The sequence below is a fragment of the Hyla sarda genome, chromosome 1 (genome assembly GCF_029499605.1).
Source record: "Hyla sarda isolate aHylSar1 chromosome 1, aHylSar1.hap1, whole genome shotgun sequence".
Lineage (NCBI taxonomy): Eukaryota > Metazoa > Chordata > Amphibia > Anura > Hylidae > Hyla > Hyla sarda.
Window position 1 is genome coordinate 460,956,334 of NC_079189.1, and position 18,115 is coordinate 460,974,448.

Consider the following 18,115-nt stretch of genomic DNA (forward strand, 5'->3'; position numbering starts at 1 on the left):
AAGGGGATTAAAACAATAAAAATAGAGAAGCTACAATACTACTAAACAAAGTGATATTTAGAACATGTATACAATCTATAATTCTAATTCATAATTTTTACATTTAGCCTAAAACTTTGAAACTCATCGGACCAAATGACCTGATTAGTTAATATGGCAAAATGCTATGCAGGTTTTTTTTGTCCCCCACATGTCCCTCACCGTTTCATTACTCTCAAAACAAAAAGAAAAGAAACAGTCATTTATTACACAATACTTTATGTACAACTGTGAGTAAAGCAATGCTGACACAGCATATTTATACATACATATTACATAAATCTTCCAGTGCAAAATCTCGCACCAGGGAATTACAGCCAGTATTAATAAGACATTATCCCTTGAGACTACAGGAATATTTATTGATAGTCATCAACCTAAAAGGTTGAGAAAATTTGGTTCCCAACAGTATCCATGGTTTGTAGCAAACCTGTGACTCAGCTTGTAGCTAATAAACAATTGTATAGAAAACCACAAATTCAAGCCAGTAGTAATGACAAAGATTGAATTAATACCACTAATGCAGCTTTCCAGGCAAAATGTATTGATGGCCTGATCTCCTGCATCAAGATCAGATTGATGGGGTGCTGACATGTGGGGACCTGCCAATCAGCTGGTTACCAGAGTCTGTAGATGCTACAGATGAAGAGAACAGAGCCAGAAGCACAATATGGCCATGCTTATTTACAACAGTTTGGATTCTATTGCAACAACTAAAGTCAATAGGAGATAAGTTGCAGTAACCCAGCATGGCCAATACACAATGTATGGAGCAGTCTGCTTTTGTCTGTTTCACTGTGCATGTCAGCTTTGTGGACCTGGAACAGAGTTGAATGGTAAGGGTGCTCAGTGTCAACACCCCACCGATCTGATATTGATGACCTATCTGGAAGAGCATGTAGAAACATCTTGGCAACACATTAACAACCTTAACGACATAGGACGTAAATGTACATCCTAGTGCCCTGGTACTTAATGCACCAGGACGTACATTTATGCCCTGTACATGACCACGAGCATCGGACCGATGCTCGGGTCATACACAGCAGGTCCTGGCTGCTATTAGCAGCCTGGGACCCGCCGGTAACGGCGCCAATCAGCGATTGCGCTGATGTGTGCCATTAACCTCTCAGATGCCGTGATCAACACAGGTCACGGCACCTGCGGCAGTGCAGTCACTAAAATGAATGATCGGATCGCCCGCAGCGCTGCTGTGGGGATTCGATCATCCAGCATGGCGGCCGAAGGTCCCCTCACCTGCCTCCGGCCGTCTCCAGGGGTCTTCTGCTCTGGTCTGAGATCGAGCAGAGCAGAAGATAGCCGATAACACTGATCAGTGCTATACCCTAGTGGGGACTATTAAAGTGTAAAAAAAAAAAGTAAATATAATGTTAATGATATTGGGTGAACAGTGTAAACGTTATAAAAATAAAAAAAATTTGCTTTTTTGTCAGATATCAAAAAAAAAAATGTAATTTATTAAAATTTTTATATGCACCAAATATACGTACCAAAAAAAAGTACAGATCACGGCGCAAAAAATGAGCCCTCATACCGCCGCTTATACAAAAGAGTGGAAAAGTTATAGGTCGTCAAAATAGGTTTGAGATTTTTTTTTTTTTTAAACCGGTACAATAATAGAAAAGTATGCAATACTGGGTATCATTTTAATCATATTGACCCACAGAATAAAGAAGACATGTCAGAGTGTACAGAGTGAAAACGAAACCTCCCAAAATTTGCTAAATTGGAGTTTTCTTTTCAATTTCCCCACACAAATAGAATTTTTTAAATTTCACCATACATTTTTATGGTAAAGTGAGTGATGTCATAAAGGAAAACTGGTTGCGCAAAAAACAGGCCCTCACACTAGCTTGTGGATGAAAATATAAAAGCGTTAGGATTGTTAGAAGGTGAGGAGGAAAAAACGAAAATGCAAAAATAAAATTTGCTGTGTCCTTAAAGTCAAAATGGGCTGTGTCCTTAAGGGGTTAACTTTTCTAATATACTTAATTAGAACATTTTTATTTAAATTTTGTAGAAATCAGGGCTTAAAAGTCTGGCTACTAGGGGTACCAATACCTGCTGGGACACCAATGAGTTCAGAGGCAGCATCATGATGATGGGTGGACACACAGGACATGGCTCTGCTGCGCTCGGAGCGCAGGGTAAGTAAATAGCTGCCCTGTTGGTATAGTGAAAACTCCTGCTTCCCTCCAGATTCTGTTAGCTGAGAGGGACACAGGAGTGTTCACCACAGCAGAGCTCCACAACAGCCGACATCAGAGCGCTCCTAGCATCACTGATGCTGTGAGTGCTAGGAGCGCACAGGGGAAAACAGTTGTTGCCGGCTGGTGCAGCTCTCGGGATTGCGCTGCACACTAGTCATCCCCCTCTCCACCGCTCATATTGCCGCTGGCAATCACATAGCTGCCTGCCGTGCCGTTCACATGTCTGCCCACCGCTGCCGCTCACAGGATTAGCAATACTTCAACTCCCAGCATGCCCTGACAGTGTGGACATGCTGGAAGTTGTAGTTTTGCTAATGCTAGAGGAAATTTAACCATCTGCCTGCTCACATCTCTCTTAGCAAATCTACAACTCCCAGCATGCCCTGACAGTGAGGACATACTGTAGTTTTGCTGATGCTAGGAGATGAACTGACAGGACAGCATACTGAGGTAGGGGGCTGAGGAATGCACAGGGAGGCCACGCCCCATCCCTTTGAGAGGATTTCAAGCAAGTGAGCTACAATAAAAGTGTAATAAATAAATAATAATGGTGCTAGACACAAAAATAGCTGTACATTGTCAGGACTAGATACTGAGTAATATAAAAAAAAAGGTTTTGTTGGATCTGACAGGTTCACTTTAAGCAGGTGAGAAGGTCTTGCTAGTCATAACAGGTAAAGTCATTTTTATATTTTGCTCAGTTGTATCTGACCTCTCTCTAATAAGAATATACCCAATGCACATGAGCAATATTTGCATCAGTAGGAAACCATATCCATCATGGATATTTAATTTCAGTGTATGACAATTTAATAACCAGTTACAGAGCATTTGCCTGTGATTCACCGATCCAATATTTTTTTATTGCCTGGTATGGTATTTTAGAATAGAGTGCTGCACACAGAGCGGGATTTCACCATTGGATGATAGAACCTTTTAGTATGCTATTAAGCAATAAAATAAACAGTAAACCTTGCCTGGCAATTTGAAAATCTTTACAGGCGGATTAACAATGACACCCCATGGCAGGGCAGCTCCTGATGTATCTGTCGGAAGAGCATGGCGCACTTGTTCCTCTCTTGGATTTTTCCTAAACTATTGTACAGTCTGGCTTGCAAGTACAGGATGTCTCGAATCTGTTCTTTACAGTCCACTTTAGTAAAGTAAGCTTTAGCTTCGTTCAGATTAAGTATGGCCGATTCCAATGCTGAAACAGAAGTGAATTGTTTAGAAACATGGTTTGCAGTTTCTAGATTCTAAAAGGAAATTTAGAAAATGCAAGTCTGACTGGCACATACAATATCAGGGAAAAAACAAAATTGTAGAAAGGCACTGCACCTCACTGGGAATTCTTTGATGCATGTCAACTCAGAGGGCTTGGTCCGTCCCACCCTCACATATTGGGTACCCTCATAGTTTCAGATTACCTTCCAGCCTTTGTCAAGCAGGAGGGTATCAGTTAAAACACTGCATCTGTAATAAAGCCTTTGAAAAGGACTTTTGCCTGCCGAGTGATGTCACCGCTCTACAACTTTGCGGTTGGCATATAATGTAGAAATGAACATCAGGTGGATGCTACAACTATAGCATTTATGGCACAGATATACAGTAACAGTCTATGTGCTTGAAGTCTGCAACTGAGATCCCACCAATGCACAGTTTGCTCTTAGAATTGCTGTGGGTCTCAGAGATTGGACCCCACCAGTCAGATAATTTTCACATATGCAAAACCTATGTCATAAATGCTAGTAACGTGAAACCCCCTACTGTAAAAAAGTGGTGAAATGTGTGCTGTTTTTTTCTCTATTCAAAAGTATATAGGGGCAGATTAATAAGGACTGGCATTTCATACACTAGAGGGCGGGTGGACTGTTAGTGCATATTTGCCTGTCCAAGTAACTCAAATTTAAATACTGTATTTATCGGGGTATACCACACACCGGCCTATAACACGCACCCTCATTTTACCAAGGATATTTGGGTAAAAAAAGTTTGTTACTGAAATATCCTTGGTAAAATGAGGGTGCGTGTGTGTGTGCATGCGTATACCCCGATACACCCCCAGGAAAGGCAGGGGGAGAGTGACGTCAGTGCACCGCGGCGTGCAGTGCATTGCAATGACGCAGGGGACGCACACCGGAGGCCTGAAGCAGCGCGGACCCGACCCCGGTAACAGGTAATTATAAAACCGGGAATGGGGGAGGCAACGGGGCAGCAGCGCCGGCAATGGGTGATGCTGCCCCTTCTCTCCCCCTGGCTATCGGCGCCGCTGCCCCATTGCCGGCACCGATAGTCAGGGGGAGAGAACGGGCAGCGGCATCGATAGCCAGGGGGAGAGAAGGGCCGGCAGCAGGGCTCTAGACCCCAGGACAGGCAGGGGAAGAGAAGCCGGCAGCGCTGGCGGTCTCTGCACCTGCAAAGCCGCTGCAGTTCATCGATTTAAAGCGCTCACTTTAAATCATTAAACTGCAGCGGCTTAGCGGCGTATAACGCGCACTAAAAAGTGCGTGTTATGCGCCGATAAATACGGTATACATCAGCTAGGAGCCAGTGTAGGCTTCCACTATCTTTTGGCATAAAGTATAGTACATCTACTGGGCTATAGAGCCCACCGCCACTAAACACCACTTACTTTTCAAAAATGTATATAAATTATTGTGTAGTGCAAATTTTCACAAATTTTTTCTCTCTTTTTAAAACACCAGAAAACTGATTCTATAAGTCTACTGAATAATTCTCCCCCATAACCTTTCATTTTCTAAAGAGCCACTGATCATGCACCAGACGTCCACAACAAAAATCAATACATTTTTAATCTGTGATCACATGTTTATAACCTTAAAGGGGTACTCCGGCGCTAAGACATCTTATCCCCTATCCAAAGGATAGGGGATAAGATGCCTGATCGCTGGGGTCCCGCTGCTGGGGACCCCCGTGATCTTCCAATGCCACACCCAGTTAGAATCAGCCCCCAGGCGTGCTCGCTCCGGGTCCGATTACTGTCGATCACGGGGACTGAGCATAGTGACGTCACGGCTCCGCCCCCTCAATGCAAGCCTATGGAGGGGGCGTGACAGCCGTGGATAGGGGATAAGATGTCTTAGCGCCAAAGTACCCCTTTAAAAGTGAATCTGTCATGCTTCGAGCTTAAAAAGGTTGTGCCAAGCCACAGCATGATATAAATGTATAAATTAATGTAGAACAAAACACAGTGCAGGCCAGGGATATGCAATAACTTCCGGTTTATTTGATAAAACATGCATTTTGGAGACATCCTGGTAGGATAAAACATACCAATGAACAGGAGGAACACAGATGATGCGTTTCAGGTCATGTGACCCTTCCCTTCCTTTGAAGGGTCACATGACCTGAAACACATCATCTGTGTTTCTCCTGTTCAGTGGTACGTTTTAGCCTTGTCTTTCTCTGAGAAGCAAGTTTTATCCAATAAACCTGAAGTTATTACATATCGCTGGCCTGCACCGTGTTTTGTTCTACATCCTGTTGGAGATCAGGCCGTGCGGAGGGATGAGTGAGCTGAACTATGTTTTCTTTGTGTGCCGTATAAATCAATGGACACTAAGTGACAATCACGAAGTTTTGCCACTGTAAACAAATAAAAAATGTAAAATTCATTACCGTCAGTCTTTTTCTGGGGATTATATGATGCTGCTGAGGCTACTTGACACTTAGCCACAAGAAACATTGCCCGCCCCTTATCCAGGACTGCGCCATGAGCCAGAATGGGCTCTATTGCCATGTGCAGAATATTCAATGCTTGTTCTGGGATGCCAAGCATAAGCTGTAAATAAATAACAGCAATTTATTACTGGTGACAATTAAGATCAGAGATCAAAGCAATTGCACATTACAAGATAAAGCATGCCTATTATTTTTTAACTAAATTATTAAACATGTGAAACTTTGTGTCATCCATTAATCTATTGATCAGCCATAAGATTTAAACCACCTGCATAATATTCTGTAGGTCCTGCTTGTGCCTCCAAAAGACAAAAAAGCCAATCTGACCAAAGAATGGACACCACCAAGCTGTCATATTTGCATTAAAGAGGACCTGTGGCCAACCCAAACAAATTGCATTATCATTAAATAGCTTAGGGTGCCCTGATGACACACCTTTTATAGTTTCTTGATAAAATCTTCCATTTCTGACATATCAGGGTTTATAGTTGGTTTCCCAGTGAAATATTGCAAAGAGCATCACACTGACTCTCATTCTTTCCAAATGAATCCTGGTAGCATCTCTTCCCCAGGTAAGCAACACACACAGCCAGCCATCCACATGATGTAAAAGGAAACATGGTTCATCAGACCAGCCAACCTTCTTCCACTGCTCTATGTTGTGATGCTTAGGTGCACAATGTAGGCGCTTTTGGGTAATGGACAGAGAATTGTGTTCAGTCTGGGGGCTACCATCTAGAGCAGACTATAAACTGAAATTACCAGCTTTTTTGCTGCAATAAGCACCCCTTACTGGATTGACAATTTAATATTTTCCTACCTGTGAAAAAGCCAAATTGAGCACTGTCTCAGAGGCTAAGTACTGTAAGCGGTACTCCCTAGATAGAGCTAGTGCTTGGAGTAGAACAGGCAGTGCCACTGGATGACATGAAGATCTCCAGTAGAGCTCCGCTAAAGACAGAAGGACTCTGAAAAGACAAAGCAAATACAGCAACATGCTTTTAATTCCACATCGTGGTGCATGTCACAATATTAGGTAATAGTGCATATTGTCTATAGCATACAGGAACGGATGCTTCAGCTCATCCCCACGGCCTATCACCGACCCAGACTCTGTGCGAGGCAGCACATGAACAACAGGGAGAAAGTGCAAGATAGTCCAGCGCAGATCTTGTGCAACAAGTAGATTTATTGTTTAAAAGCCAAAGACAGGAGACAAAGTAACTTGTTTCAGGTGCATTAGCTAACACGCCTGAAATGCATTAATTTCGGTCTCCTGTCTTTGGCTTTTAAACAATACACATACTTGTTGCAAGAGACGTGCACTGGACAATCTTGCACTTTTTCCCCGTATATTGTCTATACGCATAAATAACATAACATATGAAAAGATTCTGCCAAAAATATCCTTTCTAGCAAGGCAACAGCAGAACACAACAAAATTGGCAGCACTTTACATACATGAAGTGTGACTAACCTGATTACCATCTCAATGTTCTTTACTTTCTGACAGTGAGTAAGCAGCACCTGTAGAATTTTATGAGCTTCTGCTGTTTGGTTTTGTGCTTTCAGAACAATGGCTTTCCTAAACATAAAAGGTAAAAATTGTTCTTTAGAAATATGGCTACTTGCCTCACATTAAGGAGCACAAAGGACAATGGACAGCTTGGTATACCTGTACAATCCCTCTACGCTGTTTAAGGCTGTGATTCCAGTCACAAGTGATTCAGTAATGTGATACTTTCCATCATTCATTGCTCTATCAAACTGAATTTTCTGATCAAACAGCATCCACAGCTAGGAAAAATTATATCATGTAAGAGAACATGTAATGAGAATGTGTTATTTAACTGCATAAACATCAAACATTTTACTGGTAATTCGATAAAAGCTAAAAGACAGTAAAGCTGCCAAATTACTTTTTATCAGTAAAAATCAGTTAAAAGGAAATCTGTCACCAGTGTCACCTGAACTAACCTGTCGGTATCGACAGGTAGTGCAGGTGACAGTGATGACAACGGTACTTACCTTGTCCTGGTCTATGCAGTCGTTCTTCGGTAATCTTCTCATTCAACTTCAGCTCCAGGCCCAGCATGGGCGGAGCTTAGTGATGTAACCGCTGTCCTCTGCTAGGTCCCGCTGCTTGTTTCAATATTACATGTACCTTATATTTACAGACCTTGAGCGCTAGCTAGTGTTTCTTACCAAATAACAATTCTTGTCCTGACATGCACAAATATACCTTCTGTTTCATATATACAAAACAGGCAGATCTGATTGTGGTGATCTCGCTTCTAGGGCTCCCCGGGATCTCTCGCAGCACCCGGCATTCTAAACAAACGTCGGGTTCCTGCAGCAGTGGTTGTGACGTTACGCCCAAGCCCCTCATGACGTCACACCACGCCCCCTCCATTCAGGTCTATGGGAGGGGCGTGAAAAAAGAAAAAAAGAAAGCTGCAAAAAAGTGCCCCCTACCCAACCTGTCCTGCACAAATGTCAAGTATAAAGCTGCTACTCCAAGTTTACACACATTAGAAATACTGATACCCGACCAAATAATAAAAATGGCTACTCAAATGAATACACAATAGCACAGTGAATAATCAAATTGGCAAACCACAGACGGAGGAGAAGCTGAGTGCAGGACAGGACAACCAGGACCCCACGCGTTACGTCACTCCATAGTGACTTCCTCAGGGGTGTTGTGGGTAGTCTGTCCATATCTGTCTTTATATATGGCACAGTAATAGTTGTAATACCCGTCAGGTGGAGTATTGGACTTCGCATCCAGAGCGGCCATCAGCACACGCCAGAACGTGGCGTGTACTTCCGCCCTCCATGCTCCTAGTAGGCACTTCCGACCCCAATCCGTGCCCTCACATGACTTGAATGCGCTTGCGCTATTCTCCTATGCTGCGTTCCGCAAATCCTCGCGATGTGAGCGTACTGCGCATGCGCCAGCAGTCTCGATATTATGCGCATGCGCTAGCCATATGCTGCTGGATCGCACTATTTGCTATAGGGCTGTCAACACCAACGCACTTGACCCACCAGAGTCACGTGAGTCGATCATGTGATCACAGGAAAGCATTTGCATAACTTAAAACACCCTATTTAAAAAAAATAGCATAACTTATTGACAGTAACTATATAAATGATCATAGTGGTAGTAGCCCTGGAGTGAATATTCAAATTGCGACAGCATTATCAATATATATAGCACCATGACAATTTCGGCCGCTATTAATGGTGGCTGCGCATACGCAGTAAGATAGTAGCACGCAGGGGCGAACGTGGAAACAATAGCTAAGGGTAACCCCATAGATACTAAGAGAAGTGCAGTATAAGACATGCAGTAGGTAATAATAACAACAACGTGTCAGCCGACATTCCCCCTCCCATATAGACATGAATGAAGGGGGTGTGGGGGGCATGACAATGGAATCATGACCAATGTCTCCGTCTCCAAATGTTCTGAACAAAATGTTCTGAACACTGGAGCACCGGAGAACCCCTTTAAGCCTGTGATATGTCACCAATATGTAATTACCTGTTCTTTAAATGGCAACGGTCATAAGAAGAAACTTTTCACATGTCCTTGCAACGTGTCAAAAGTTTTGATCGGTTGGGGTCAGACCTCCACCAGGAGAATGAGCCTGCAGAAGTTTGCACTAGGCATGCTCTCTCCTGGCTCTGTGTCACATGATTGAGACACACTCGCAATGTAAGTCTATAGAGAGTGTCTCAATCATGTCAGGCTAAACATATTTGCATAAATTATGTTATGATATCACTGATGCCTCCATATTGGATTTCATAAGACAAGATCTGTGACACAGAGCAGGGAAAGGAGCTCCTTATCCTGATCAGCAGAGGTCTGAACTCTGACCATCGCCGATCAAAACGCTAGGATATGTCAAAAGTGACAGATACATTTTAAAGCAGTAGATAAGCCAGCAATAAAGCAGTCTATTTAAAAATCAAACAGGGAGGACTTCCGGTTCTGCCATATGCGATCGCAGCTAAGCGCCGCTCGCTGACCGGCAAGTGAATCCCCTGGAGGCTCGGCACTCCCCGGACCTGCGGGCTGTTACCACACCATAAAAGAGCAGGGTATCTTCTGCGGAGTGGTCAGAAATTTTCCACTCCGCACGGAGCGCTTCCCGAGGCTATGCGCAAGATGGCGGCGGCAGCACAGCCTATGATCTCCTTTCTCCCCCTGCCTCCCACAACAGTATGGTGCCTGGAGTGAGTACAGCTACCCCTGATTTCCCGCACCCTGCTGGGAACACTACACCTATGGGTCCTGAAGCCCCCCCCCTTCCTGCCTCCTCTTCCTCCCAGCCCTCATGCCTTACCCTGCCTGCTGGTGCCTCACTTGTCCGCCAGCTCCCAAGTGTGCCTACATATACAGACGTACCTCATGCCCTATCAGCCACTTCCCCTCTTTTTGATTTCAAATCTCTGGCAGTGGAGGTGATGGCACGCATAGTACCTGATATACAACAGTCCTTGGAGGAGACGCTGCAGGCATCCTTTGATAAGTTGCGGGCTGATTTGGCACAAACTAACGCTACAGTTGCTATAATCCAAAATGATGTTAAATCCCTTGAAAGGGGCCATGTTGATCTTTCTGCCGCCCAAACTGCTCTTCAACAGGAAAATGTGGACTTGTGGGCTAAACTGGACAACCTGGAGAATAGGTCCAGGAGAAATAACTTACGTATTTTTGAGCTCTCAGAACAGGCGAAAGCAAATGATCTTCAGCGTATTTGTGAAATGGAATTATCTGACGCCCTGGGCCTGGATTACTTTTGCGGGACTTTCTCAGTCTTCACTGCGGGACCGACCATGCCAGGTCATTTTCAAGCTGCTAGACTTCAATGCCCGCCAGGCCTTGATGTGGGCTTTTCGGAGACGCAATGCTCCTCTTATCCTCAGGGACTGTCAGGTTTTACTTTTTGAGGACTTCTCTGCACCAGTTTCCAAGCAACGCAGGGCTTTCAGTGGGGTGTGCACCAAACTATTTTGCCGCAAGGTCAAATTCCAGCTTCAGTACCCTGCCTTGCTGCGCATTTACCACGAAGGTGGCACTTCAGTGTTTTCTAGCCCTACAGCAGCTGAGGCAGCTATTCATAGCACGGCTAGATCTGCCCGCACAAATAACGGCCCTCACCTGCCTAGAGACTACCCTTTATCTCCATCTGGACAGATGGGTTCTCCGCGTGATGCCTTCTGAGTGCCGCAGCTGGATTCTGATGTTCTTACCCATCCATAATTCTATGGGAATGCCTTGATGGACTCTACAGGAGGGTTGTGTTCACTGTTGCCTTGTTATGGTCCTACCATTTTGATGATCCGGGGCGGACTGTTGGGGACTGTTCTCCATACTAGCCACAGGGGGGTTAAAAAATACCTGTTTGTTTGATGGGCTGGTTGAGACATGGATGTTTCTTCTGCTGGCCCCTGCTAGTGAGTCACCACTGTGGCACTTAACGTCGATATGAACACTATTTGATTTACCTTGGGATTAGTGCATTTATGGGGGTTGCTGCTGCCGACTGTCTACTGGCATTTTGTCTTCCCAGTTTCTGGAGGGTAAATGTTTTGTTTCTCAGTTAATTGAGTGACATTTTCCCTTATTAATTTTATCTTATAGTTAGCTGGGGGGTACCTGTACCGGGCTTGGTAGAAAAAAGTGAAGTCAGTAACACTGTGTGAAAGCGCTCCCTGAGTGCCCGTACTACACTACGTTTTTGTGCGTCCTTTGCCTTTTTGTTAGTCCTGTTTTTGTTTTGCCCTTGTACTTGTCCTCGCAGCTCCTGCTTTCTGCTTGGGTCTTGTTGTTTCCCGTCCCCCTAGCAGACATCTTGGTCTCCCAATTGACTAGTGTGTGTGTGTGTGTGTGTGTGTGTGTGTGTGTGTGTGAGTGAGTGCGAGTTTTTCTTTCTCTTCTTCTCTCCCTTCACTTTTTCTTCTTCTCTTTCTTTTCAGCCATGCATATCTCCTGGAACGTGAAGGGCCTCCTCTCCCCAATAAGAGAATACAGATCTTACGTCGTTTGAAGCGCCTCCATCCAGATATTGTCGTTCTACAAGAAACCCACCTGGCCTCCGATGATCTGGTCCATATGTCTAAACTTTGGGTTGGGGAGGTAATAGGGGCCGCAGCGGTGGGTGGTAAAGCGGGTACCCTGATTCTTCTCAACAGGACTTTTGGGGGCGAGGTGCTGTCTAAGAAAGCGGATGCTAACAGGAAGTGGGTTAAAATGTTGAATGCCATGAGTATAGTATTTACATATTGCTATGCTCCGAAAGGGGATAACAAACAGAATTTTCAGTCCATGTCCACTATGATCTAAGTGACCCGGTTCCCTTTAAAATTTTAGGGGGGGGGGGGGGGGGGGGGGACATGAATGCAGTGGCGGTGACTGCGGAGGATAGGAAAGGTGGGGAGGCCTCCCAGGCGACTGTTCGACCTAGTGACAAAATCCTCTTCCCCACTGACATCTTACTTTAATCATGTCTTACATAAGGGCTCTCTGCCTCTTCACTCTAATACAGTCACCATTAAACTCCTACTAAAACCTGGCAAAGATCCCCTTCTCCCCCCAATCTTACCACCCTATTTTATTAATCAACCAACACCTTAAACGAATGTCAAAAATGTTAGCCGACCGTTTGAGTCAGTTTATGCCCTCCCTCATTGGCCCTTCTCAGGCGGGATTTGTTCGTAACCGTTCTGCGGTTGGGAACATACGTAAAGTGTTAACCGTTCTGGATAGAGTGCAGCACCGTTCTGAGCCAGGGGAACAGCCACTGCTACTGACTTGATGCCAAAAAGTCTTGACAACGTTAAATGGAACTGGCTCGGGATGATGCTGGACAGGGTGGGAGTTACTTGGAGTTTTCGTACTTTCTTGGGAGGTTTACTCCTCCCCACTGGCACAGGTTCACACCGGCTATTTTGTGTGTCCCCCCCCCCCTTCCCTCTGTTTAAAGGAACAAGGCAGAGGTGTCCCCTGTCCCTCGTTATTTAATTTGGCACTGGAACCCCTGGCGAGATACTTGGAGGACTCGGATTTATATAAAAGGCATTTTTGTCAGGCATAGGGAGGTTAACAAATCTTTTTGCAGATTACATCCTTGTCTTTATGCTCACTACGCTTCCCTGCTGTCAACCCTTGATCACTTCAGATCTTTTTCGGGGTATCAGATTAACCCGACCAAAAGAGAGATACTCCCTCTGAGCCGCTTAGTCATTGGGCCTCACTGGGTCTACCGGCAGCCTTGATTAAATCCTCTATTACTTATCGAGGGATACACATTGGAAAAGTCCAATCCTCTATGTACATAGAAAGATAAAAACATAGAATGTGTCGGCAGATAAGAACCACTTGGCCCATCTAGTCTGCCCAATAACCTGAATTATCCCCCACTATTTAAAGAATTAGGGTGGAGCTTAATAGATGGTTCCCACTGCCATTCATGGGTAGGTGCTATCTTCTTAAGATGATTTCCTTCCCCCGCCTATTGTACCAATTACAAACTCTGCCTATTCTCCTTAAACACAAAAGATGTTACTGCACTGATTTGGCCTTTACACGTTTTATAAGGGCAGGAAAGCGCCCGCGGATTGCACTCCAAAAACTGATGCTTTGCAAGGCTGATGGTGGGGTTGGTTTCCCCAACATCCGTGGCTATAATCTATCTTGCATCTTCCGCCATATCATGGACTGGCTCCATGGCTCCGATTAGCATTCCAATTATTCCTTGGAGGCCGATTTGATCTCTCCATGGAATTTAGACTCTTACCTTCAGGCTCGCATCTCATGCTTTCCTGCCTACATAAAGCGTTTCCTTGTGATCAGAGATACGGTTTTTAACATGGAAAGCTAAGAGTAGGGCTTATAGACTTCCCTTTTTGCTATCTGGGCGCCTTAAGCTCTGGGGTCATCCGGAGTTCCCCCAAGGTAGAGAAAATAGACTGTTTGAGACTTGGCGACTTAAAGGAGTTCGGTAGGCGAAGCACTTTATGCACCCTGATGACAGATGGTAGCTTACCCTGCATGAAATTCTCTCATTTCCTTCAGGTGTCTCAACTCTTGTCCTTCTGTACCTCTTGGCTCCGAGACCCCTTTCCTGAATTATCCTCCTCTCCCTTTGAGGATGTGGTAGGTTCACAGCCATGGTTGGTCTCTCTATCGTAACTTTACCGATGCTTTCGTGATCGTCTCCTGCAGATTTCTAAACATGGTCTGTTTGCTAAGTGGGAAGCAGTTCTCCAAACCCCTGATTGATCAAATTTTGGATGAGCTAACGTTATTAGTGAAACGTGGCGCGAAATGTAGATTTTTTTTTATGCTTACCGTAAAATCTCTCTCTCGGAGGATTCATTGGGGGGACACAGACCATGGTATATGCTCTTGCCGCTAGGAGGTGCTGACACTAGGCAAACAAAAAAAGTTCGGCCCCTCCTGGCAGGATATACCCCGCCTACTGACCGGAGCTAATCAGTTTAGTCCTAAAGCAATAGAAGGCAACCAACAACAAAAGAAAAATACCAGCAGAAGTCCAAGGGAACAGACAAAAAAAAACAAAAAAAAATACAAAAAAAAAAAACCCTCGGACAAAACAATGAAACTGGTACACAAACCATGGGTGGGCGCTGTGTCCCCCAATGGATCCTCCGAGAAAGAGATTTTACGGTAAGCATAAAAAAAATCTACATTTCTCGGTCAGAAACCATTGGGGGGATACAGACCGTGGGACGTACCAAAGCAGTCCCCGGGGTGGGAAGAAAAAATCCACTCAACTCAAAATCATGCAGAGGATGAAGCCACTGCCGCCTGCAACACCTTGCGGCCAAAACCGGCGTCAGACGACGCAAAAAGTATGCACTTGGTAGAACTTGGTGAAAGTATGTAAGGACGACCAGGTGGCCGCCTTACAAACCTGCATAGCCGAAGCCCTATTGCGGTGAGCCCAAGAATCCCCCACAGAACGCGTGGAGTGCGCAGTCACTTGAAAGGGAGGAATCTTGCCCTTGCGACAGTAGGATTCTGAAATGGCAGAGCGAATCCACCGAGAGATGGACGCCTTGGAAGCCGGAAGACCCTTGCGACTTCCCTCAGTGATCACAAAAAAAAAAAAAAAGGAAAAGAGGAGGTGACCGAAAGGTAGGTCCGGACAGCCCATACCACATCAAGGGTGTGAAGAGAGCGTTCCCTGGCATTGGCAGGGGAGGGACAAAAGGGAGGAAGAACAATATCTTTGTTCACATGAACAGAAGAAACCACTTTGGGCAAAAAAGAAGGAGGTGGACAAAAAACCACCTTGTCCTGATGAAGGACCAAGAGAGGGGAACGGCAGGAAAGAGACGCCAACTCAGAGACCCGCCTAATAGAAGTGATGGCAATGAGGAAGGCGACCTTCCACGAAAGGATACGAAGAGAGGCCTCCCTAAGGGGTTCGAATGGAGCCTCTCTCAAAGCTCCAAGCACAAGATTGAGATCACACAGAGGAGTAGGAGACCTGAAAGTTGGAGCCTCGTGAGCCACACCCTGCAAAAAGGTGCGGACATGGGGATTAGAGGCCTACTGTCGTTGGAAAAGAATAGAGAGAGCAGACGCCTGACACTTAACCTCCCTGGCGGTATGATTCTGTCTGGAAATTTGTACCAAAAGCGGTACAATTTTTTTTAACTGAATTTCACATCTCCTTCCGCCCATTTCACATCTCCCCCGTCACATTCCCCTCTCCCTTGTCACATCCCCCGTCACATTCTCCCCTCTCCCTTGTCACATCCCCCGTCACATTCTCCCCCCTCCTTGTCACATTCTCCCCCCTCCTTGTCACATTCTCCCCCCTCCTTGTCACATTCTCCCCCCTCCTTGTCACATTCCCCCTTCATGTCACATTCCCCTCCCCCCTGTCACATCCCCCCTTCATGTCACATTCCCCTCCCCCCTGTCACATTCCCCCCTTGTCACATTCCCCCCTTGTCACATTCCCCCCTTGTCACATTCCCCCCTTGTCACATTCCCCCCTTGTCACATTCCCCCCTTGTCACATTCCCCCCTTGTCACATTCCCCCCTTGTCACATTCCCCCCTTGTCACATTCCCCCCTTGTCACATCCCCCCTCTGTCACATCCCCCCTGTCACATCCCCCCTCTGTCACATCCCCCCTGTCACATTCCCCCCCTTGTCACATCCCCCCCCCTGTCACATTCCCCCCCTTGTCACATCCCCCCCCCATCACATTCCCCCTTTGTCACATTCATCCCCCCTTCTCACCTTGTCTTGTTCTGCAGCAGTATACACTAGGTTTGCCGGGCAGATTTCAAACCTAGTGTATTTGCTGCAGAACAAGCCCTTTCCCCTTCAGCCAATCACAGGCTTTACACCACTGCGGTCTGTGATTGGCTGAAAAGTGAAAGGTCCTAGAAGATGAATAGTGAAGAGAGGACACCTCGGACCGCACGGAGGAGGGGAACGGCATCTGCAGGGACCGGGACTAGGTGAGCAAAAGTTTTTTTATTTTACTACTTCTTCCTTTTACACTTAGCTCAGTGCTTTTCTACCAGGGGGCCTCCAGCTGTTGTGAAACTACTACTCCCAGCATGCCCGGACAGCCTTTGGCTGTTCGGGCATGCTGAGAGTTGTAGTTTTGCAACAGCTGGAGGCCCCCTGGTAGGGAAACACTGACTTTTAGTATTTTTCTTTACCTGCTCTGGCCGGCCCCCGCAACGGGAGCCGACCAGAGCAGATAATCGCATGTTTTCCCGGGGGCCGCATCGCTATATCGCATTGCTTTTGCGATATATCGTGCAGCCCGGCCGGGAACTCTGCAATTCTACCCCGAGCGTGACTCGGGGTTACCGATCCTGGCAGGGAAAATTAACCCCGAGTCACGCTCGGGATTACCGCTCAGGAGGTTAAGTGAACTGAGGGTCAAAGACTGGTCCAGCCCCGACTGAAGAAAAGCGAGAAGGCGCGGAAAGGAAAACACCACCGGAGACAAGGCCTGCGCTTCGCACCAGCGAAAATAAGTCTTCCAGGTATGGTAATAAATCCTGGAAGACACTAATCTATCCACCATTTAGGACTTTGTAGAATAATCCTCATGATCCAGAGTTTTTTAGGCAGGTAGAACAAAAAGACCCCAATAGGCGCTGCAGATTCCCACGAAGTAAACCAAACCAGAGATGAAGTGGTAATAGTGCAAAACACTGGAAGGTTTATTGTAGTAAAAACAATAAAATACAGATTACGCGTTTCGGGGGAGCCACCCCCTTCTTCAGATCAGAGTATGATACTCTGATCTGAAGAAGGGGGTGGCTCCCCCGAAACACGTAATCTGTATTTTATTGTTTTTACTACAATAAACCTTCCAGTGTTTTGCACTATTACCACTTCATCTCTGGTTTGGTTTACTTCGTGGGAATCTGCAGCGCCTATTGGGGTCTTTTTGTTCTACCTGCCTAAAGTTTCATCAGGATTGGTTGTCTTTCCTCCCCTGTGACCTCCGGCTTGGCAGCAGTCCTACCATCTTTGCCACTTCTGGTAACCCCATTGTGGGTTGACACGCAAGTTTTCACTTGCTCTCAGGTGAGCAGCCACTACCTAGGGTTGTGTCTTAACCGACCCCCAAGTTTTTCATGTTGCTTACCCATACGGTATCACACGAGGCGCCTCCCTCCGGTCTCTCTTTTTTCTCTTTTACAGGCATGATCCAGAGTGGAATCTGATCCATCGTCCGCTGCTTCCCCTGGGGAACAGGAACCTGTGGAGGCAACCCTAGACTGAGGAGAGGGAGACCTACAGTGAGAGAACGGGGACCTAGAGCGAGGACCCGGAGAACGGCTCCTGGAACGGGAGTGCCGTCTGTGAGCCGGAGAGGAAGAGCGAGACCGGCAAAAAGAGGGGCCACCTCGAGTTCGGTCTAAAGAAGAGCCAGAGTGCTTTGAAGCGCGGAGGAAGAGCGGGTCAGGAGACACTGAACGTAATCCTCTGGGGGTATCCCGCAGGGAGGACCGTTCCAAAGCAGAGACCACTGACTTGGAGACCCTAGCCAAATCAGAGATCGACTGGGTGAGGGAAGATATCCATTCTGGAGTAGGAAGGGGCCCCACGCATAACG

The 18,115-nt window shown here is 46.0% G+C and overlaps 1 protein-coding gene across 1 annotated transcript in view; it reads right to left on the reverse strand.

Moving 5' to 3' along the window:
• Positions 1 to 241: 241 nt before the first annotated feature.
• The window catches only part of ANAPC5 (anaphase promoting complex subunit 5), a 37,146-nt gene continuing 19,272 nt past the window's right edge, over positions 242 to 18,115 (reverse strand). Inside the window, exons 13-17 of the mRNA XM_056534651.1 lie at positions 7,648 to 7,769; positions 7,450 to 7,557; positions 6,793 to 6,940; positions 5,910 to 6,072; positions 242 to 3,477 (exon numbers count right to left, since the gene is read on the reverse strand). Of these exons, the coding sequence (XP_056390626.1) occupies positions 3,266 to 3,477; positions 5,910 to 6,072; positions 6,793 to 6,940; positions 7,450 to 7,557; positions 7,648 to 7,769 (753 nt within the window). The 3' untranslated portion in view covers positions 242 to 3,265. The remainder of the gene's footprint in view (positions 3,478 to 5,909; positions 6,073 to 6,792; positions 6,941 to 7,449; positions 7,558 to 7,647; positions 7,770 to 18,115) is intronic.